Source organism: Sorex araneus, chromosome X, assembly GCF_027595985.1.
Source record: "Sorex araneus isolate mSorAra2 chromosome X, mSorAra2.pri, whole genome shotgun sequence".
In the NCBI taxonomy this organism is placed as follows: Eukaryota; Metazoa; Chordata; class Mammalia; order Eulipotyphla; family Soricidae; genus Sorex; species Sorex araneus.
In genome coordinates, this window is record NC_073313.1 from 267,781,750 (window position 1) to 267,802,444 (window position 20,695).

Sequence of the window (20,695 nt, forward strand, 5' to 3'; positions counted from 1 at the left end):
GTCCACTGCTCAAAAATCAGTTAATGTTGGGAGGGGCAGGAAAATAGTCCTGTGGAGAGGGCGCTCGCCTTGAATGCACCAGACGTGGTTAGTGCCTCGGCATCCGGTCTGGTCTTCCGGGCAGAGCACCATCTTCAGTAATTCCTGAGTGCAGGAGCAGAAGTGACCCCTGAGCATCATTGGGTCTGACCCCAAAGCTAAAAAAAAAAAAAAGAGAGAGAGAGAAAAAATTTAGAAAAAATAGTTTCTATAATTTACCACATGAAGAGGCTAAAAAAGAAAATTATATGATTATATCAACAGAAGAAGTGAAATCACTGAATACCTGATAATTATTTTTAAATAAATCTCTGGGCTGGAGCGATAGCACAGCGGGTAGGGCGTTTGCCTTGCAGTGGCCGACCCGGGTTCAATTCCTCCATCCCTCTCGGAGAGTCCGGCAAGCTACCGAGAGTATCCCACCCACACAGCAGAGCCTGGCAAGCACGCAGGAATGCAGCTCTGGGGGCCAGCAGGGGGCCGGGCAGGGGTGCGGGCTGGGGGTCAGGGCATCCCACGGAAATGGGAAGGGGTGATCCAGAGGTGGGTGAAGGGCCTGCCCACAGCGGTCAGCCTCCCCTCAGGCCCCTAGGAGTGGCCACAGGCTAACTCCCCCGTCATGTTCCTCTCCGCTGGCCTGTCAGAAGCGGCTCCTGAGCACAGGGGGGCTCAGACATGGGGAGGGGCTCTGGGTGGGGCTCTGCTGGGGGCCACAGGTGGCAGGTGGGGGTTAGAGGGGCGGGTGGGGGTCAAAGGGGCAGGTGGGGGATAGAGGGGGCAGGTGGGGGCTAGAGCAGGTGCCGTGGGTAAGAGAAGACGCTATGAGGAGGGAGACAGAGTGACCACCAGGATGGCTGACCAGAGGGGCGTGGCAGGGCACACACATGAATGCACAAGCACACACACATGTATACATGCATGCACATACGCACTTACACATGCACACACAAACACACATACACACATGCACGCACACACGCATGACCTCCCTGTGCACTGCTGAGGAATCCAGCCACAGTGGGGGACCGCACATGCAGGGCCCTGCCTAGGGGGCACTGGGGGGTCCCGGGCCCGAAGTGTGTTTCCTCAGCGTTGTGGCAGGCGGGGGTCGTGCTCGAGGAGAAACCGTGGGACACAGGTGCAGGGCTGCGCTTCCCCCCTGCTCGGGGGATGGTCAGTGCTCCCACACCCACGTCACAGTGCTCCAGACCCGCATGACAGTGCTCCCAGACCCGTGTCACAGACGGGGCTCCCTGTCTCCCGCAGTACTGGGCACCTACAGCTGGATTCCTTGCTCGTGCCCCAAACCGACAGCGCTGGGCTCTGGCTGACACTCCCCAGGGCTGTGTCTGGTGTCAGGAGGGACGGGCCAGGAGCTGGCTGGGGCAGGGGCGCTGCCCAAGCCCGAGCGGGCAGCCTCCTTCGGGCCCTAGGCTGGTGGGGGCGGCATGGGGGTCTGGCTCCCTGGGAGGCCTGGTTCTGGGGGTGAGGGCAGAGGTGAGGCCACAGGGCTCTGAGTCCTGGGCTGGACACGTGGCTATGGGCGCAGCCCTGGCTGGGGCATGAGTCTGTGTCCTGCACTTGGAGCGTGTGGTTCCTGCACCTTTGGGAGGAGGCTGGGGTAGCTTCTAGAATGGCAGCTACCCACCACGTACTCGAATGCATACGTGTACATACGCATGCACGCACATGCCCATAGGTGCACAGTGCGTATGCATGCATGTGCCGTCCTCTGCTGTGGCTGGATTCCTCAGCAGTGCACAGGGAGGTCATGCGTGTGTGCGTGCATGTGTGCGTGTGTGTGAGTGTTGAGTGCGTATGTGCACACATGTATACATATGTGTGCATGTGCATTCATATGTGTGCTTGCATGTGTGCGTGTATGTGCATGTACGTGCATGTGTGTGCGCATGTGTGCGTGCATGCATGCGTGTGCATGTGTGCGTGTGCATGCGTGTGTGCATGTGTGTCTCTGGGGGTCAGGGCCTGGGCAGCAGATGCAGGAGAGAACAGTGTGACCATTTCTTTCCTGCTGGGCTGGGCGCTGAGTGGCCCGCGTGGTGCCCAGTCCCGGACAGGCAGTATGAGATCCCATGATTCGGAGGATTTTTTTTTAGAAAGTCTCACTTTTAAGTGAATTGCTTCTGGATTTGATCACCACCCGGATGCCAGAAGGACAAAGGCAAACGCTGAACTTCCCCTTAACCAGCAGGACTCGTTCCAGCCGCTCAGAGTCCGGCACGATCGCTGCGAGATGCGCTGTGCAAGGCAGTTTCCCCAGCGCCAGCCGGCCGGCCCCTGCCCCCACTCCCGCACCCGGGCCCGGCCGGAAGCAAGTGGGACCCTGGGCCGAGCCCAGCCTCGCCCGGCTGCGGCGTGAGGAGGAAGGTCCCAGTACCTAGGGGTGGCGCCCGGCTGCGGCCCAGCAGAGATGGACGTGGGCGGGGCGGGTGCTCAGCCCAGGGTCTGGCGGCCGCGAAGGCATTGCTTCCCCGGCCTCCCGGGCGGTCAGAGCAGAGCGGGCTCAGGGCCAGCCGGGCCAGCGGGGCCAAGGGTCAAGCCGGCATCTGGGCAGAGGCACTGGCTCTGGGCGGCTGCGTCCAGGCCGGGGGCCCGAGGTGAGGCCGGGACCTCCTGAGCCTCTGCCCAGCAGGGCTGGTGTGGCCTGAGGAGCCAGACACCAGCCCCCGCCCGGCCCAGGACCCGCCAGTCTCAGCTTCCTCCCGGGGTGGGGGCAGCCACGAGACAAAGGAGAGGGAGGGGTGCAGCCAGACAGCCCGGGGTGCCTTGTGCAGGGGTGGGGGTGGGGGGTGGAGTGGGGGTCTTGAGCCTGTGTGACGGCCCCGGGGTGAGCACGGTCCGGGAGCAGCTCGGAGCCAGGGGCTCGCAGGCCAGGACGCCAGCGTGTCCGCGCGAAGGTTCGGCCTTTGTTAACGGAGTTCCTCGCGCGCGGGAGTCTTTGCGGAAGCAGTTCCGGGTGGAGCGGGAAGCGCGTTCCAGCTTCATGGAAACTCATTTCACGCGCGTGCAGAATTGCTCTGGGGAGTGTCTGCGGAGCGCGAATGAACAGAACTTCCCACCCAGCCCCTGCAGGCCAAGGCCGCTCCGCTGACAGGACACACAGGAGTCCCCCCTGTGCTGGACAGGGGTGGGGCAGACTGGGGCAGGAGCCAGGGGGGCTGCAGGCCCCGCCCCGAGCAAACGCCCCCGCTCGTGCCTGGGTTCTCTGCACTCCGCACCCTCCCTCCCTCCCGTCATGTCTGTCCCCGGACTGTGGCCGTCTCCGGGGTGCCGGGTAGTGAGTGCCCGGCATCTCTGACCCGCTCCTGGGAGACGCCGCCCAGGTCTCCCTCCGCCTCTCTCTGGTTGTGTCCTCGGAGATGCGCCTTCCCAAGGCGACCAGTGTCGAGAGTCAGAGTGTTTAGGGGGTCAGCGAGGGGCACAGGAGTCAGGACGCTTGCCTTGCCCGTGGCCAGGCAGGGTTCGACCCCTGAGCCCCTTCCGGACCCCTGAGGCCCCCAGGACTGGTGCCCGGGCACAGGGGGGCAGAGCCCAGGGTGAGCCCCACGCCTGCCAAGGTGGCCCCCAGCCAAAACACAGAATCAGACGATTTTATTTTCGGGCAGAGGGGGCGTCCATTGCGGATGTGGCCTTCCCTGGCCGGGGTCTGCGGTGCTCCCTCCCTCTCTGACGCTGCCCTCCGGGGAGTGCCCTCTGGGGAGCCCCCAGCCTTCTCCTCCTTACCTGTGACTTGCTAGCGGGTCGCTGAGTCCCTCCGGAACCTGGGGCCAGCGAGCGTCCCCATAGGCTCTGCCCTGGGCGTGTGGCTCAGGCTTTGCGGCAGAACTATAACGGCTTTTACGTGTGACCAACCCGTGTCTTCTCTGCGTGTTCTCTGCGTGTTCCGGGCTGTCGCCGAGTCTGTGCATCTCCCTGTCGGCTGTGTCCAGGGGCGTCTCCCGGGCTCCCTCCTGCTCCCGTGGCCTCAGCCCTGCCCGAGTCCAGCCCTGGCCTCTGCTCACCACGGGGCCTGGGGCTCCTTTGATTTTCTTTGACGGTTTCCCCGGCTCTGGGCCCCTGAGCCCGCGGCTGGCGAGGGGACTCTGTCCCATTTGGGGCCACTGCCAGGAGCAGACAGGAGCTCAGGGCTCTGGAACCCCGTCCCGGGCAGGGCAGGGGCGGGGCGGGGTGCGGAGGCCCCGGCCGGGGTCTGGCTGCCCAGCGCTGACGGCTCTGCCCGCTTCCCTCTCCAGGTCCCCTTCCCCGCCGAGCCGCAGCCATGAGGCGTCCACGGTGCTGGCCAGCCGCGGCCCTGCTCTGCCTCCTCTTCACGGGCGTCCCCCCTGCGCGGGCCCAGCAGGGGCCAGCAGGTAAGAAGCAGCAGCCTCGGCTCTGCCGTCCCCGCCCTGTCCTGGGCTGCGGAGGCGTGTTGCTCCCGAGACTGTGTGGCCGCCTGGGGCCTTGTCTGGACAGTGGCGTGAGCAGGACGTTTGCGCTGAGAGTGTTTCGCTCTCCCAGAGCCCTCGGGCGCCTGCCGCAGGGGAGGGCCCGCAGGCGCCGAGGAACTGGGGTCCCGGCTCAGGGCAGCCGCCACAGCCCAGGCGCAGGGTGGCGCGTGCCCAGGTGACACAGTCGCAGGGACCGTGCGGTGTTTAGAGTCGGCCCCGGCCCCGGGCTCTAAGGAGGTCCTGGCAGGCCTGCAGGCGGCGCTGGCCGGGCTGGGCAGTGAGCCGCCTTGCGCGGCAGAGCAGGCCCGGCCTCCCGCTCCCCCCGGAGAGCAGAGCTTCCCTGCAGTCCTAAGACGCGGGGAGCGGGGGTCTCGCCTCTGGAGGGGTGTGTCTGGGGGTCTCTGAGCAGACAGCCAGCCTGGGACAGCGCGTCCACCTCGGGATCCGGGCCGTGTCCCGGGAGGGGTCCCTGCCTCTGAGAGACGGGCGTGGGGAGCCTCTTCTGATGTCAGAGTCGGGGCGCGGCCGTCCCGGCCTCGGGCCGAGGGTCCTCAAGGTTCTGCCCCTGAGCCCTGAGCTCGGGGCGAGTTTCTGACCTGACGGCTCTGATTCGGGCCGACGGACTCTGGGTCCGAGCTGCGGGCCTCAGCGTGCTCAGGGCCACCGAGGGGTGTATTCAGGTCGGAGGGCACAGGGAGGGGTACTTGGTCCTGTGGGGGGGGGCCGCCTGCTGTCCGGCGGGACCACCAGCTCGTTCCCGCCTGCCAGGTAAGTCCAACGGCGCACCTGGACGCAGACCAGGCCCAGAGACGGTCCAGGGTGTGGTGGGGGGGCCGGGGCCGAAGGCCTGAAGCCCCCGTCTCTCTTTAAAGCTGCCGGGCGGGAGAAGCAGAGCCTCCGCGCCTACTGACTGTGATCCTGAGGTCTCCTAACCCATTTTGGCACCAGAGCAGATTCTTGCAGCCATGCATTTTGACTGTGAGCTGAACTACAACCTCGTGCAGCCCGGGGAGGGATTTTTTTCCCTCTCCACCCCATTTTTCTGAGCGAAAATGGCGGCAGCGGCAGCAGCCACGCGGTGAGAGCCACCCTCTAAGACCCCTCCACCAGGAGGTAGGACTCTCTTTAGTGACGTAGCCTGTAGGTGATCCTGGGAGGGGAGGTGTTCCCGGCACGCCTTCCGTCCAGAGATGAACCAAGAGCCGCGGCACGAGAAGCAGAGCCTCCGCGCCTACTGACTGTGATCCTGAGGTCTCCTAACCCATTTTGGCACCAGAGCAGATTCTTGCAGCCATCCATTTTGACTGTGAACTGAGCTAAAATATTAGAAACCCAAAACCACGCGGCCGCTATCGCGGCCGCGCGGACTCAAAGTCTTCACTTTTACCAAGGAAGAGAAATTATTAGATGATGCTTATTCAGCAGGCCTGATTGTTGGGGAAAATTTCCAATCAACAATAGTGAGTTCTGTATGGAAATATGAAATGTACTCAATATATAGAGAGAATAATGGGAATATCATTAGCTACTTAGATGGGGGGTGGGGTGGGAGGGGGGTGTATTGGGGTTCTTGGTGGTGGTACGGGTGCACTGGTGAAGGGATGGTGGTTTAATCAGTATTTGACTGTGACTTAAACCTGAAAGCTTTGTATTTTTTTTCTTGTTTTCACGGTGGTTCAATAAAATATTTCTTTAAAAAAAAAATAAAAAAAATAAAAATAAAGCTGCGGGCGGTGGCGCGCGGGCGGCGGCGGGTGGCGGTGCGACAGCAGATGTAGTTTTCCTGGTGGATCCCTCCTGGAGCGTGGGGAAGGAGCACTTCCGGCTGGCCCGCGAGTTTCTCTGTGACGTGGGCCAGCAGGACTTCCGCTTTGCTCTGGTCCAGTTCGACAGCAACCCCCAAACCGAGTTCCGGTTAAACACCTACCGCACCCCGCAAGAAGTGCTGTCCCACCTCTCCAACCTGTCCTACACGTGGGGGGGGGGCACGTCGAGGCCCCCGAGGACATGGAGAGTGTGGTGTGGGCCCACCTGTTACGGGATGGTCCCCACCCACTAGTCAGCTGGTCTGGGCTCCCTGGAAGGACGTTGGATAATGGTGCCATGTCTGTCTGTCCCTGCACCCGTGGCTCTGCATTCCGTGGCTGCATAGAGGCAATGTGGACCCGGCACAGCCGACCTGCGTTCACCCAACACGGTCTAGAACCAGAACTACAGACGCGGCCTGAGCCCCCTGATAAAGGCAGTGGGGTAGAAGGATGATACCTACCTCACGGACACAAGAAGTGTTGGTTTCCTGTGCTCAGTGGCAGGCCTTGTTCAGTACTGGAGGACATGCTTCATGCCTCTAAGGGCATCCACTGAGGATCTGTCAGGGAGAGTCATGGAGGGAGTGGTCAGCTCCGGGGAGGCGGTGTCATCTGCAGGACAGGCCTGTCCGCTCTGAGGACAGGCCAGGGCTCCCTGGGGGGAAGGGAAGCACTTGCCTACAGTCGCCGCCAGGGTTGGCAGGCAGTGCCACAGCTACTTGGCTTTGTCCTGGGTTGTAGAGGCAGGCCGGGCGTCCCCTCCCTCCCGCCCTGTCCGTCATTATCAGCCGTGTCCAGATGGTCACAGGCTCCCTAATCTAGGATAATCGCTGGCTAGGAGCTCAGGGGGGACCTGGGCCTTTGTGCTGGGCCGTGACGGGCCAGTCCCAGCTGGAGAAACCCCACCTACCAAACGCAGAGTTTTTGAGGCTGGGAGGGCCGAGGCTGGCCCGGTGCCTGAGGGAGCACAGTGAGCAGATGAAGAAGAAAAGCTGTGGCAAATGATGGGCAGCTCCAGATGGGCCTGCCCAGCTCCTCAGGGCCATGGCACAGGACCTGGGCCACTGCTCCACGTCTGCACCACCCTTTGTTCTCCCCAGGCCCACTCTCCAGCCAGCATTTTTTAATTTTTTTTTTAGTTGCTCCCCCTATAGCCCCAGGCCAAACTGGCTGCTTCTAAGGGCTTTGGCTGGATTTTTTTTTCCTTGGCTTTTTGGGTCACACCCAGCAATGCTCAGGGGTTACTCCTGGTTCTGCATTCAGAAATTACTCTTGGCATTGCTCGGGGGACCATATGGGATGCCAGGGATGGAATTCTGATCGGCCGCATGCAAGATAAGCGCCCTCCCCACTGTACTATTGCTCCCACGGCCTCGGCTTTGTGACTTGTGCAGGCTGGAGTTCAGGAGCCGAGCTTTGAGCTGGGTTCTCAGAGGCCTGCACTCGGCCACCCCCCTCAGACTTCATGGCCATTCGGGCTCCTGCTGTTCCTCTGTCAGCATTTTTCAGAAGTGAGGGTGACAAGCCTACATAGTTCCCAGCAGTGAAACCTGCTTTGGAACCCCTTTCCAGGCCCCTCTGTCCGAGACTGAACCTCAAGCTCACACGTCGACACCTTCCACCCTGACAGTTTTGTGTTTAGGGCTGGAGTCACAGCACAGCAGGCAAAGGTGGTGCTTGTTTTGTTTGCAGCCAACCAGGTTCGAGCCCCAGGACCCACTATGACCTGGAGCCCTGCAGGAATGATCCCTGAGCGCAGAGCCAGGAGGAAGCCCTGAGCACTCCTGGCTGTGGCACAAAAACTTCTCAAAAAAGGAGTTTTGTGTCTGGTCCTTGGATGTGTCTTCTTACTTCAAAGCCTGCCCCTCTGGCTTCTTGTCTGGCTTTTGCTTTATTACCGTTGGCACTGGAGAGAAAGCCATGTGTGCCTCAGAAGATTCTGCAGCAAAGCGGCGGGGCAGACAGCACAAAGGTCCCCCGATCTGTCAGAATGACCCCTTGAGCGCAGAGCCAGGAGGAAGCCCCGAGCATTGCGGGGTGCAGCCCAGAAGCACAGACCGCCTCTCAAGGAGCATGTGAGCTGCAGCGAGACTCCTCATCCTTTGAGGGGAGTTTCTTCGTAAAATTCACATATTAATAATGAAAGCATTCAGCATTAAGAAAGGACTGATACGCTGATAAGGGCCCATGATTAAGGGAGGGATTTGGAAATAGGGCCTGCAGAGTCATTTGAAGCCCCCTGTTCTTACATGGAAACTTAGGTATTTATTTCATTACTACTGGGAGAAGAAGAGGGTTGGGCCACACCTAATGGTGCTCAGGAGTCCCTCCTGATATGCTGGGGGTTGAATTTAGGGCCCCAGCACACAAAGCCTGTGCTCCAGCCCTGAGCATCATCATCATTTGGGGATGTCACCACACCCAGAGCTGTGCTTGTGGAACCAAGCGTCCGTGCAGTGCTGGAAATCAAACCCAGTCCTCCTGTACGCAAAGCGTCAGCACTAGCCCTTTGAACTCTTGACCCAGCCTGATTTTTTTTTTAATTTTTTGAATGTAATCACTGTGAGATAGACCCTTACAAAACTGTTCATGGGTAGATTTCAGTCATACAGTATTCTAACACCCGTCCTTCCACCAGTGTACGTTTCCCAACACCAGTGTCCCCAGGTTCCCTCCCATCACCCTCCCTACCCCCTGCCTACCTCTATGGCAGGCGCTCTCTCGCTCTCGCATTTTTAAATTATATTCATTTTTAAGAATTAATGAAGTATTCACGGCATTTAGGAAATATCCATCTATTATAAAGGCGACCGCCGGTGTGCTCTGAGTGTTGCTTTTCTGGGTTGCTCCGCTCCAGCTGGAACACAGGCTGAGTCTTTGAAGCAGGTTTTATTCTCAGGTGCAGGAAGTGGATATTTACAAGATGCCACAGGGGAGCAGGGCGCTGAGCTGCAGTCCACCTCCTGGCTCAGATCTGAGTTACCTGCTTAGGCTCTGGACGATGGTGACACAGCCATGGGAGCTGGTGCAGCGCTGCAGACACAGCGGGGCCTCTACCTGCCCGCTGCTGGGGTCGAAGGTAAAGCCCCTGTCGGTGCTGTCCCCGTGCTCGTCACGCCCACCAAGGATATGCACCTTTCCATCACACACAGTCACACCGCAGCTCTCCTGGGGGGGCAGACAGAGAATCAGCCCTGGGCTCCAGTGGGGCCCCCTGGCTCCTGTCCCAGGTTAGAGAGCCGAGCCGAGCAGGCAGCCAGGATACGGCAGAGGGACAGGAGTCGGGCAGCTGAGGCCCAGCATGTCAGACCAGAAGAGGCGAAGGACTATAGCAGGGAAGTCACTTCACTTCTCAGCCGAGGCTTCCGTAGCTGTGGAATGAGGATACTACTGCTTTCTTCAGGACAGTCCCTTCACTCTGCCGGGGTTAAGTCAACTAAACGTTTTATACTGCCTGGTGCATCAGAAGCAATTACTCCCCACTGCTGCCCTCTTGGGTGCTCCTGAAATCTCAGGCTCTTAGCTGGCAGGTGCTCAGAAAAGGCAGGGACCGTCAAGCCAGCCACACACCTCTCAGGACGAGGTAAAGGACACGGGGCAAAGGCACAAGGTGGAGAGGCCAGGAAGAGCAGAAGGCACAGCTGCTGGGCCGCCCTCGTCTGTCCCCGGGGCAGGACCCCAGCAAGGCTCTTCATCCCAGGAGAGTGGCAGGTTCCCAGTCTGAGGCCTTAGGATGGAGTTCTAAGTGCACTGACGCCTCCCGCAGGGGCGCAGACACTGAGGCTGTGACACACACAGCCTGGGCTCCCTGCAGGGCCACAGGAGAACCGGAGAGGAGTGTGGATGGCCACGCTCTGCTCTTACACGAGTGTTCTCACTTCTGCGGGGCACCCGTGCCAGGCCCGTGCCCACCACTTACCACAGGGCCGGGGAGTTGAGCCACCTCCTCCCAGACATCCGTGCCAGGATGGTAGGTGAAGATTTTGCTCATAAGGCCCCCCACCACGTAGATGGTGTCCTCCAGGGATACGGCCTCCAGACAGCGCTGCGAGAAGGGTGCAGGTGACCGCAGGCTCCACCGGTCCTCCTTGGGGTCGAAGCACTGCACCTGGGGGGGCGAAGGGCAGCAGGGGTGAAGGGCCCCACTCCACCCTTAGTTGCCCACGCTGTGCCCTGCCCTCCTCTCGCCGTCGGCACAGTATTTTATATATCCAGGACTGAGCTGAGGGGAGGAGGGGTTACTCCTGGCTCTGTGCTCAGCGATCTCGTTGCTCAGGTACAGGATTCGGGGGATCCACCCCAGGTTGGCAGCACAGGGCAAGCGCCCTACCCGCTGTGCCAGCACTCCATCCCCTACCTTCTCTGTCTTGGACAGTTTCCGTACTGAGTGTTGTGAATGGAGAGAAAACATTTAAACGAATCCCATCCCTGCCCTGATTTAATTTAAAAAGTCTGTAAAACTCAGATGAGGCCAGGCAGCGGCTCGAAGGTAGAGCATTTGCCTCACGTGTGTGCGATCCTGGGTGCCCTCTGGTACCAAACACTGAGAAAAACTAAATTTATCCGATTCAACGCCCCCTCGCCTGGCCCAGCCGCGCCGCCCACCCTCCTGGGGACCCCTGGTCATCACTAGGTCCATCCCTTCGCCCGAAGCGCTAGGGGACGTCCAGCGCCGAGCCCGCGCCCCCGCGCCCACCTTGTCGGTGCTGACGCCGTCCTGCCCCGCGCCCCCGATCACGTAGAGCTGGCCGCTGCAGGGGGCCACGGCCGCCGAGCTCACCGGCTCCAGGAGGGGCGCCGCGGCCGCCCAGGTGTTGGAGAAGGGGTCGTATCGCTCCACACTGCGCAGGCGCTGCAGGCCGTCGAAGCCGCCCACCGCGTAGAGCTGCAGCGGAGGTGCGGGCCGGGCGGTGGGCAGGGTCTGCTCCACCGCCCAGCTCCGCGGGGAGGCGGGTCCCACCCGGGGTAAGGCCAGGCGGCCCCGCTCCTGCACCGCACCAGGGGAAGGAGCTGGAGCTCAGGGAGAGCCGCGGGACACAGAATTGGTGTGAGCGACCCCTAGCGGCCGCCGGGGCAGTCACTCACTGAAACTGGCCCATTAGCACTACCACTTGCATGTCTACATGCAGAAGCCTTTGAAATCTATATGGAAAGGCCTTTCGCTGAAACTACGGCCACCAAAACAAGTGTTTGAATGCTCCTGACAGTAACCTGGGTTTTTTAATTAAAAGAAAAGTTATCCTTATAGACAAGCGGATGGAAGAAAAAAAAAATACCACCTTATCCCATCTGGACAATATAGATTTATTTCTTCTGTTTTCTATAACAGTAAGCTAAATGATTAATTTTTATAATTTTAATTTGAAGATTAAACTTTTTTATTTAAAAATTTGCATTTCTGAGTTTAATGTGGCTTACAAAGACTGGCAGATGGGAGGTGGGGAGGGGGTTCTGGCCCTCACTCTGTGTTAAGTGACAGAGCCAAAAGTCAAACCTCGGTTTTTGGTCCTAGTGTCCACATTCTAGACCACCAGGCTGTACTAGTACAGTAATTATTCTTATTTGTTTTTTCGGACCATACCTGGAGGTGCTCAGGGCTTACTCCTGGCTCTATGCTCTGGAATCACTGCTAGCAGGGCTGGGGGACCATATGTGGTACCAGAGATGGAACACGGGTAGGCCTCATGCAAGGCAAGCACCTAGCCACTGTCCTATCGCTCTGGCCCCGGTAATTACTATTATTAATATTATTAGCATCAACATTAATCTGACCTTGGGCACACTCCCTCTTTAAGGGCCTCAGATCCCTTTTTAAGAGAGTGGTTCTTGGGCAGGGGGAATAGGAGTGATTCCTAGTGTCTTTTCCCAGTGGTCCCTGCACGCGTAGCCTGGGCCTGGGGTGTCCCTACCTGCCCCTGCACTGCTGCCATCTTGTGCCTCCACCTGCCCTTGTGCAGCGAGGCCACCTTGATCCAGGTGTGCAGATGGGAGCTGAACATCCACACATCTCGGCTGTTGATGTGGCCTCCTAGAGAGAGAGGAGCAGCTGTCACCCCTGGAACTGCCCTCCCCCCACCCCGCCCCCAAATGCTAGAAACAAGGATTTCCATTTCAGAGGCAGAGTTAAGGCGAGAGAGCAGGAAGGGAGAGACTCAGACCTGGGGTGTAGAGGGGGTGGTGGGAAGGTCTGAGTTAGGGCAAGAGGCAGGGAGAGAAGTGAAGCAGGGAGAAAGAGCAGATAGATATTCACTGGGTGGGGGCTAAGCACTGTGCTCAGAGAAGTAGAGACGGTCACTTAGAAGTCAAATGAAGGCAGGAGTGCAGAGGGCACCCAGGACATTGGGAAGGTGCTGGACGCAGAAGAAATCACTTCATGATTTCATGTTCTGTCCACATGGTGTTGGGATTACTGTGCCCAAATGACGAGGCTTAGGAAAATGGGACGCTCTGATGAGGACTGCCGCAGCAACGGCCCCGAGAGCGCCCAGTCCCCCGGCTCAGTCCTGCACACTATGGACTCCCCTGGGATTCCCGTGCAGGGGCTCATCAGGAGTAGCCTCCCTCAGGACCACCCTGACTGTCCCCGTCAGCCTGAGCCCATGACCCAAGGGAACTGTTTGTTGCTGTCGCTTCTGTTTATCCAAGTGGCCCTCAGCAGAGGGCCTTCCACACCCAGTGGCTTGTTAGCTGTCCATACCCCCATCAGTGACCTTGGATAAAGGGCCCGTTTGTAAAATGTGGTTTGGACCCTCTCGGAGGCCTCCCAACTCAGTCCTGCTCTTTGCCCAGGCTCTTTCCAAACGTCCAACACGGTCATCCTGGTTCTGGTGTTAATTCCTCCCCGATCTCACTCCTGCCTGCCTCATCAACAACAAGTATCTCCTTTTAGGATACTCAAAGCTCCAAATCTAGGCTTCCTGTTTGTAATTTCATGCCTTTGCCTCTGTGGGCCCTTTGATTTTTAAGGCCAGTCATCTGGTCCCTCAAACTGGGCCAGGTTTCCAACCTGGGTTGTTGAATATTGGAGCTCTGGGAGCTCCGGTCACATTGTGTCTGGTAACGGGAAGGCTCCCTGCTCCCCCTTCACAGGTGAGCACTATTTTCCTCTGTCTCTAAGGCCTCACATAAGGAGAACACACAGCACTGGTATCAAAACCTGGCTCTACAATTTCAAAAAAAAATTTTAAACAGTGGGGAATTGGCGGGGGCGGGGTGGATATTGAGGGGTGGTCCCACCCAGCAATGCTCAGGGGGTACTCCTGGTTCTGGACTTCAGTATCACTCCTGGAAGTGCTCAGGGGACCATACGGGATGCCGATTGAACCTGCGTCAGCGCGTACAAGGCAAACACCCTCCCTGCTGTACTCCAGCCCTGACGGTGAGGAAGTCTTAACCTTTCTGGGCTGGTTTAAATAATAACTAATGCAAGCTGTTGATAAAGAGCAATGACGCTGATATAGTTTGAAACTGACATCAAGGGCAGAATCACTTAGGGACTGCTGCGGGTTATCAGGAAAACTGCCTCATTCTCCGGGTTGGAGTGCAACACAAAGTGGGCGGAGTAGGAAGATGAGTAGCCAATCCCGTGGGGGCTCCCCTGCAGCCCCGCCCTCACCCGAAACGTAGACGTCGTTGCGGAGCGCGCAGGCGGCGAACTCGGAGCGCGTGTAGCCGGGCAGACTGGGCAGAGCGGTCCAGCGTCTGCTCTCCGGGTGGTAGGCGTCGGCAAAGGGCAGCGTCAGGAGGCCCTTTCGGTCGCAACCGCCGATGATCACGATCACTTCGGCTTGGTCCATGAACCTGGCATGGGGATAAGCCCAAAGCCCGCTGGTCCACATCCAAGTTGCCGCTCTCTTCCCCCTTACTGAAGGGTCCTGCTGCCTTCATGACCCCCACCCCCTCCCTACGCCAGCTTCTGCCACTTCCAGTCTCTTTTCTGGGTAAAGACTGGAAGAGGGTCACTACTCAGCACATTCTGCTGACTTCCAAGTTACAGAGAACAACCCCTTTGTTTCTGTTTGGGGGCGCACCCAGAGGCGCTCAGGCGCCATACGGCGCTGGGGTAGGGGGGTCACGCTGGGAAACGCTTGGGGGAGGACAGGAACATGCTGTGCAATGAACCAGGAGTTCGTGCATGCAAAGCATGCATTCCAGTTCCAGTGGCCCAGGAAAACCAGTCTTTCAGACCCTTTACCTGGGAAAATCCTGTCATTTAATCCTCCTGACGGTCCTATGACATAGGGACTATTATTTCCTTCACATAAGATAAAATGAAACTCAAGTGAACAGTCTTTGCCGGAACAGCTGGAATTCGTGTTTGCTGCTAACCTATTCTCTCTCTCTCTTTTTTTTTTTCCCCTGCTTTTTAAGTCACACCCAGCGATGCTCAGGAATTACTCCTGGCGGTGCTTGGGGGACCATATGGGATGCCGGGGATTGAACCCCGGTCGGCTGCATGCAAGGCAAACGCCCTATCTGCTGCACTATCGCTCCAGCCCCAACATCTCTTGTCTAACCTCCTGTCCTGCCTTCTATTCCTCTCCTCCTCACTCCTATAACCACCTCCTAAACCCATCCCTTAACCACGAACTACTGAACCAGGCTACACTTCCTTCAACAACGCACTCTCCTCATCCACTGACCCCTCAGGTTTCTGACCCTACTGGACTCTCCAAACTGGGGTCCGGAGAAATAGTATAGCGGCTAGGGCATTTGCCTTGCACACGGCTGGGCATCCCAAAGGGTCCCCTGAGCACTGCCAAGAGTAATTCAGGAAGTGCAGAGCCAGGAGTAACCTCTGAGCATTACCAGGTGTGACCCCAAAACAACAACAACAACAAAAGAATCTCCAAACTCTTGTCCTGTTGAATCCAGGCACCTCTTCCGATTTCCCCCATCCAGCCCTGCTACTCACGCCACGGTGCTCAGGGGCCCACGGAGGCCTCCCGCGTGCAAAGCATGAACTCTAGTCCTTTGAACTATAACCCAGGCCCAAACTCTAGCTCCCAAAGGGCAAGGGGTATTGGCAAATGACTCCCAAGTCCCGGAACACACGGCACAAGAGGTCAGCACTCAGGATTAGGGGTGAGATCATTGCATCTCCACCCTGCCGGGGCAAAATTCTCAGTACCTATCTATGAAGGTCGCTCAACGACCGGACCTCTTGCAATGAGTTAAGGAGGATATCGCGGTAATAGCGGTGGGGGGAGCCCGGCGGGCCCGAGGCAAGGGGGCCCGGGCCGTACCTCCTTGGCCGCGCCCGCAGCGCGCCGGCCTCGCGGCCCAGGATGAAGCAGGTGCGGGCCTCGAGCAGCAGCGGGCGGCACTCGGCGCAGGCCTGCAGCAGCTCGTCGGCCTCCACCTTCTGCAGGAAGTAGGCGGGCGCCAGCAGGGGCAGCCGCACGTGCTCCAGCAGGCGGCGCAGCTGCCCGCGGCGGCCGGGGGCGTCGTGGCGCACCCAGCGCATCACCGCCTCGAACACGGCCTCCTCGCGCGCCACGCCCAGGAACGGGTCGGCCAGCAGCGCGGCCACCTCGTCGGGCGCCAGCTCCAGAAAGTCGGTGTGGCGCGCCACCTCGGCGAACGACTGGCGCAGCACGCGGCCGCAGCGCTCGGCCAGCGGCGCGAGCGAGAAGGCGGCGGCCACGCGGCGCAGCGCCAGGCTGTTGGCGGCGCGCAGGCGGCCCTCGAGGAAGCGCGCGCACGCCTCGCGCAGCCCCGCCACGCCCAGGCGCGCGGCCAGCGCCAGCACCGCGGCCGCCTCGTCCTCGGCGCGCAGCCGCACGCCCGCGCCGTACACGTAGTCGAGCACCACGGCCAGCGCGGCGGCCGCCGACGCCTCGGGCGCCACGGCCACCACGGCCAGGCCCCCGCGCTCGGGCCGCCCCGCCGCGAACAGGCCGCGGAAGTAGGCGCTGGCCGCGCCCAGGGCCGCGCGGTGGCACGGGAAGTCGCGGCCGCCGGCGCGCAGCACCACGTCCGTGAGCGTGCCGGTCCGCCGGTACGCGTTGAGGGTCTGCAGCACGCGCTGCGCGTGGCACGAGCCCGCGCACGGGGCCTCGGGCGCCGCCTCCTCCAGCATCCTGCCGAGTAGAGAACACGGTGTTGGAAATGAGCCTGTCCACGCGTTCCTTCGTCCCTTCTCTCATCCACACGGGCGGGCATGTGCTTGCATTCATCCCGCGCGCGCGCTCCACCCAGCCTTCCAGACTGCTGATGGCTCGAGGAATCCGGGCCCTGCCGTTGCCTGGACCACCTTTTCTTTTGCTCACCTGCTTCCTAAAGTCCCCATCTCCCGTGCGTTTCGTAGTCACCAAACTTTTCAGTGTCACTGAGACAGGTGGCCACTTCTCAAGTGAGGATGCTTTGAGGGGAATTTAGTACCTGACTGATCTACAGACAGGGTGTAGGGATTGGCGCAGGGGCAGAGTGGTGTCACCTCTTGACCTGATTGGGGAATGTCAGAAGCTTCCTGGAATCCACACAAAATGTCTCTGTTGGGAGGGCCTTCCGATAGGGGCTGTAGGCTGTTCTAGTGAGAAAGGTCACTCCCCAGAGGCCCAGTGTGTGTCAGAGCCTACTTCTTTGTCTCTCCTCACTGTACAGCAGGAATGAAAGTGTGGAGCACCAGGTCACTTTAGATCCCGCCCATGGAATAGGGAGCCAGTTCTGAATAAGCAATGGGATGTCTGGGGTAAAGTGGGGGAGGCATTGGCCGCAGATAAAAGGGAAGCCCCCAGGGGCTGGAGCAATAGCACAGCCCGACCTGGGTTTGATTCCCAGCATCCCATATGGTCCCTTGAGCACCGCCAGAGGTAATTCCTGAGTGCAGAGCCAGGAGTAACCCCTGTGCATCACCGGGTGTGACCCAAAAAGAAAAAAAAATTTTTTTTAAGGGGAAGACCCCAGTCCCAGTGCTCTCGCTCTCACTCTGTGTGTGTGTGTGTGTGTGTGTGTGTGTGTGTGTGTGTGTGTGTGTGTGTGTGTGTGCATGCACTCTGGATTCTCTCCTCTCTTCGGATCTGGTAGCACTGTGCACCGGGACACAGACCCAGTATAGGCCCAGGCCTAAGACTAGAAAAGCTGGGACAGGATGACACTTTTGGGGTATAGTCATCAGGAGGCCCAGCAAAGGTGCCCATGCGTATGTGGCTGTGGCTGGAGATGGAGGAAAGTGACAGAATAGAGTGTCACAGGAACAGGGCCTGGCTGTCATTCACGGGAAGTAAGTAGGCTGCGTGGGACAAGACAGGGAAGCTGTTCATGTGAGAGACCTAGATATGGAGAGGGACCGGACGCACCTACTTTATCTGTACAATCAACTAACTTTCAATCTTCCAAGTTTCGTATGCAAATCTTTCATACAATTCTCAAGAACCCACCAGCGGAGAAAAAATCTGCTTTCCCGCTCACATCATCTCCTTCTTCCCCTCATTTCCTATAGGAGTTTCCCATTGAGCAACCCTGAATATTCTGTTTAAATGTCTGCCTTGGTCCCAGCAGCACGTGATCTGGTTGATAGTAGCTGCTCAGTTCATTCCTGTTCAGGAAAACAAAAGTCTGTTCAAGGGGGCCAGAGTGATAGTTCTGTCAATAAGGTGCTTGCCTTGCATGCCACCAACCTGAGTTCAATCCCCAGCACCCATATAGTCCCCTGAGCTCAATCCTGAGCACAGAGCACAGCTAGGTGTGTTGTTCTTTTTTGCTTTTTTTTTTTTTTTGCTTTTTTTGGGTCACACCCAACGATGCACAGGGGTTACTCCTGGCTTATGCACTCAGGAATTACTCCTGGCGGTGCTCAGGGGACCAGATGAGATGCTGGGAATCGAACCTGGGTTGGCCGTGTGCAAGGAAAATGCCCTACCCGCTGTGCTATTGCTCCAGCCCCAGGTGTGTTGTTCTTTCGAAAAAGAACAACGGAAACCCTGTTCAAGGTTATTGACAGTATTATACAAATCATTTGCTTAGAGCCTTTTTTTGTGTCAGGTGGGGAGCAAGAGAGGGAATAGTCCCGATCCACAACTTGGTAGGAGCCCCTGGGAAATGACAGAGCATTAAGGGAGCTTATAGAAGGGGCACTTGTTGGAAAGAGTCTGGGGAGAAAATTGGGAGTTCAACTTGAGGGGGTGGGTGGGATTGGCCAAGGCAAAAGAGGGTGGGCACGCAGGGAGGATTCTTCTGCCTGTGCTGAGGGTGGGGAGAAGGAGGACCTGAGGGGAGAGACAGGCAGGGGAAACGTGGGTTTTTCTGTGAGTTTTTTGTGTTCTCCAAGAAGCATGGGTGACCTGCTATGTGACCTGCCCAGGTCCCTTTCAGTGTTCCCCTAAGAACTAGGATCACATGACCTCCTCACGGGCTGGGTGCGATTTTGCAACAGAAAAGGGGTATGTAAAAGTGCTAGGGACAAAGCCACACAAGAGGGCAAGAAGGGACCACATATACTGCTAAGTGCTTTTTTGTTTGTTTTTGGCCATACCCAGTGGTGCTCAGGGCTAACTCTGGCTCTGTCTCAGGAATTACTACTGGCCTGGTTCAGGGTCCATATATGGTGCCAGGAATCAAACCTCAGGGGTTACTCCTAGCTCTTCATTCAGGAGTCACTGCTGGTGATGCTCAGGAGACCAAACGGATGCCAGGGATAGAACTCGGTTGGCCACATGAAAGGCAAGCGCCTTACCTGCTGTACCATGCCTGTCCCCTTTGCTGGATGCTTCTAAGGACACAATTTCCTTTGAGCCCCACAACTCTGAGAAGTTTCCTTTAGTTCTGTGGGGTCTAGAGGTTCGAGGCCCCAGTGGAGGAACAGCCCAACTGTGTCTGCAGGCTTAGGACTACACTTGCAGGAGGGCTGAACCTCACAGAGCAGCCCAGAACCAGCAGAGGGCAGAGGTCACTGGATTGCCCCCACCCTCACCCTCAGGCTGTGTCCTAGAAGTTAAATGTCAGGGGCAGAGAGGGGGCAGCCACAGTGGACGGAGGGAGGGCACCTCCCGGGAAAGGCACCGTACTTGGGCACTCATTCTCTCTCTGCTACTCTGCTGGGCCCAGCGGACATGCCGGGACAGCAGACCCGGGATGCAGGACTCCCAGTCCCGGAGCTGAGCCTGGAGGGCAGGTGCCATCTGGCATGCTCCCGCCCAGCCAAGAGGCTGGCACCTCCAGCCCAGACTCCCCCCGCTGCAGCGACAGCCCCAGTCCTCTCCACTCACACCCCACGCACACGCAAACGCTCTCACACCAGCACAGCCTTGCCCACGCCACGCCGGGGTGCGGCCCCCCCCCAGTCGTAAGTCCCGCCCCGGATGTATGTAACCCCCACTCACCTGGCCACGCCCTCGCGGTGCCCCGCGCTCCCGCGGCTCCCTCCGCGCTCCTTCCTGCCCGGGTCTGTCTGGCAGCCTGGCCGCCGCGGACAAAGGCGCCGGACACCGGCGGGGAGGGGCGGGGACGAGGCGCCGGCCGGGCTTTTGTTCCCCTCTAGGACTGTCCCGGGAGAGGGAGGGCGGGGGTAGGGGGGCGGCGAGGGGGATGGATGAGAGCAGGGCGGGGTTGGGGTGACCTGGAGTGTGCCCTGAGGGCTGATGGGTGTGAGGTTTGGGGAGGGGTGTGTGTGTGTGTGTGTGTGTGTGTGTGTGTGGTCTGTGTAGTTCTGATAAGTGTGAGGTTGTGTGTGAGGTTGGTTGTGTGAGGGATGTGTGTGTGGGGAGTTTGAGGTGTGTGTTTGGTGTGTGTGTGTTTGTGAGATATGTGTTGAGGTGTGTGAGATTTGTGTATTTTGTGTGTTTTGTGTGGTGTGTGTGAAGTTAGTAGTGTTGCGGGAGTTTTGTGTGGTGTGTTGAGATGTGGGAGGTGTGTATGGAGATGTGGGAGGTTTGTGTGTTGTGTGAGGTTGTTGTGTTTTGTGTGTTGTGTGACGTTTTTGTTGTGTGAATTTTGTGTGATGTGAATGAGTGCTGAGATGTATGTTTTGAGTATGTATGAGGTTTGTGTGTTGTGTGAGGTGTATGTGGTAAGAGGTTGTCTGTTGTGTGAGTTTTGTATGATGTGTGTGAAGGTTGTATGCTGTGTGAAATTTGTGTGGTATGAGGTTTGTGTGTTGTATCTGTATTTTGTGTGCTGTGTGTACATGGTGTGACTGAGGTGTGTTGCATGCACGTGCTTCCTGCCCCAGGGACTTGTAATATAGAGGATTTTGAGGCATCACAGGAACTGTGTGTGGGTGCTTAGGCTGGGGTGACAAAGGCTGGACTTCTCAAGACAGCCACCTGTCCCCTGCTGGATGAGGGACAGAGACACAGTGACACAGACTGTCACTGTGGGACTCCCTGTGCCTGGCTGTGTCTCCAGCATCAGTCTTTGTCTGCTAGTTCTTTGCTCTGTGTGACAGTTGTGGGGACTCCA

General features: G+C 58.5%; 1 protein-coding gene across 2 annotated transcripts; it reads right to left on the reverse strand.

Moving 5' to 3' along the window:
- Nucleotides 1-8,996: 8,996 nt before the first annotated feature.
- KLHL35 (kelch like family member 35) lies at nt 8,997-17,053 on the reverse strand. Of its 2 annotated transcripts, none has more exons than XM_055120433.1 (6): nt 15,541-17,053; nt 13,911-14,095; nt 12,205-12,320; nt 10,992-11,180; nt 10,215-10,403; nt 8,997-9,463 (listed from the first exon to the last, which is right to left on the reverse strand). In XM_055120433.1, the coding sequence occupies exons 1-6, from the start codon at nt 16,374-16,376 to the stop codon at nt 9,275-9,277; spliced, it is 1,704 nt and encodes a 567-aa protein (XP_054976408.1). In that variant the 5' UTR covers nt 16,377-17,053; the 3' UTR covers nt 8,997-9,274. The 2 variants fall into 2 exon arrangements, with proteins under 2 accessions (XP_054976408.1, XP_012788717.2); XM_012933263.2 differs by having other exon boundaries at nt 12,205-12,323.
- Between the last annotated feature and the right edge of the window lie 3,642 nt (nt 17,054-20,695).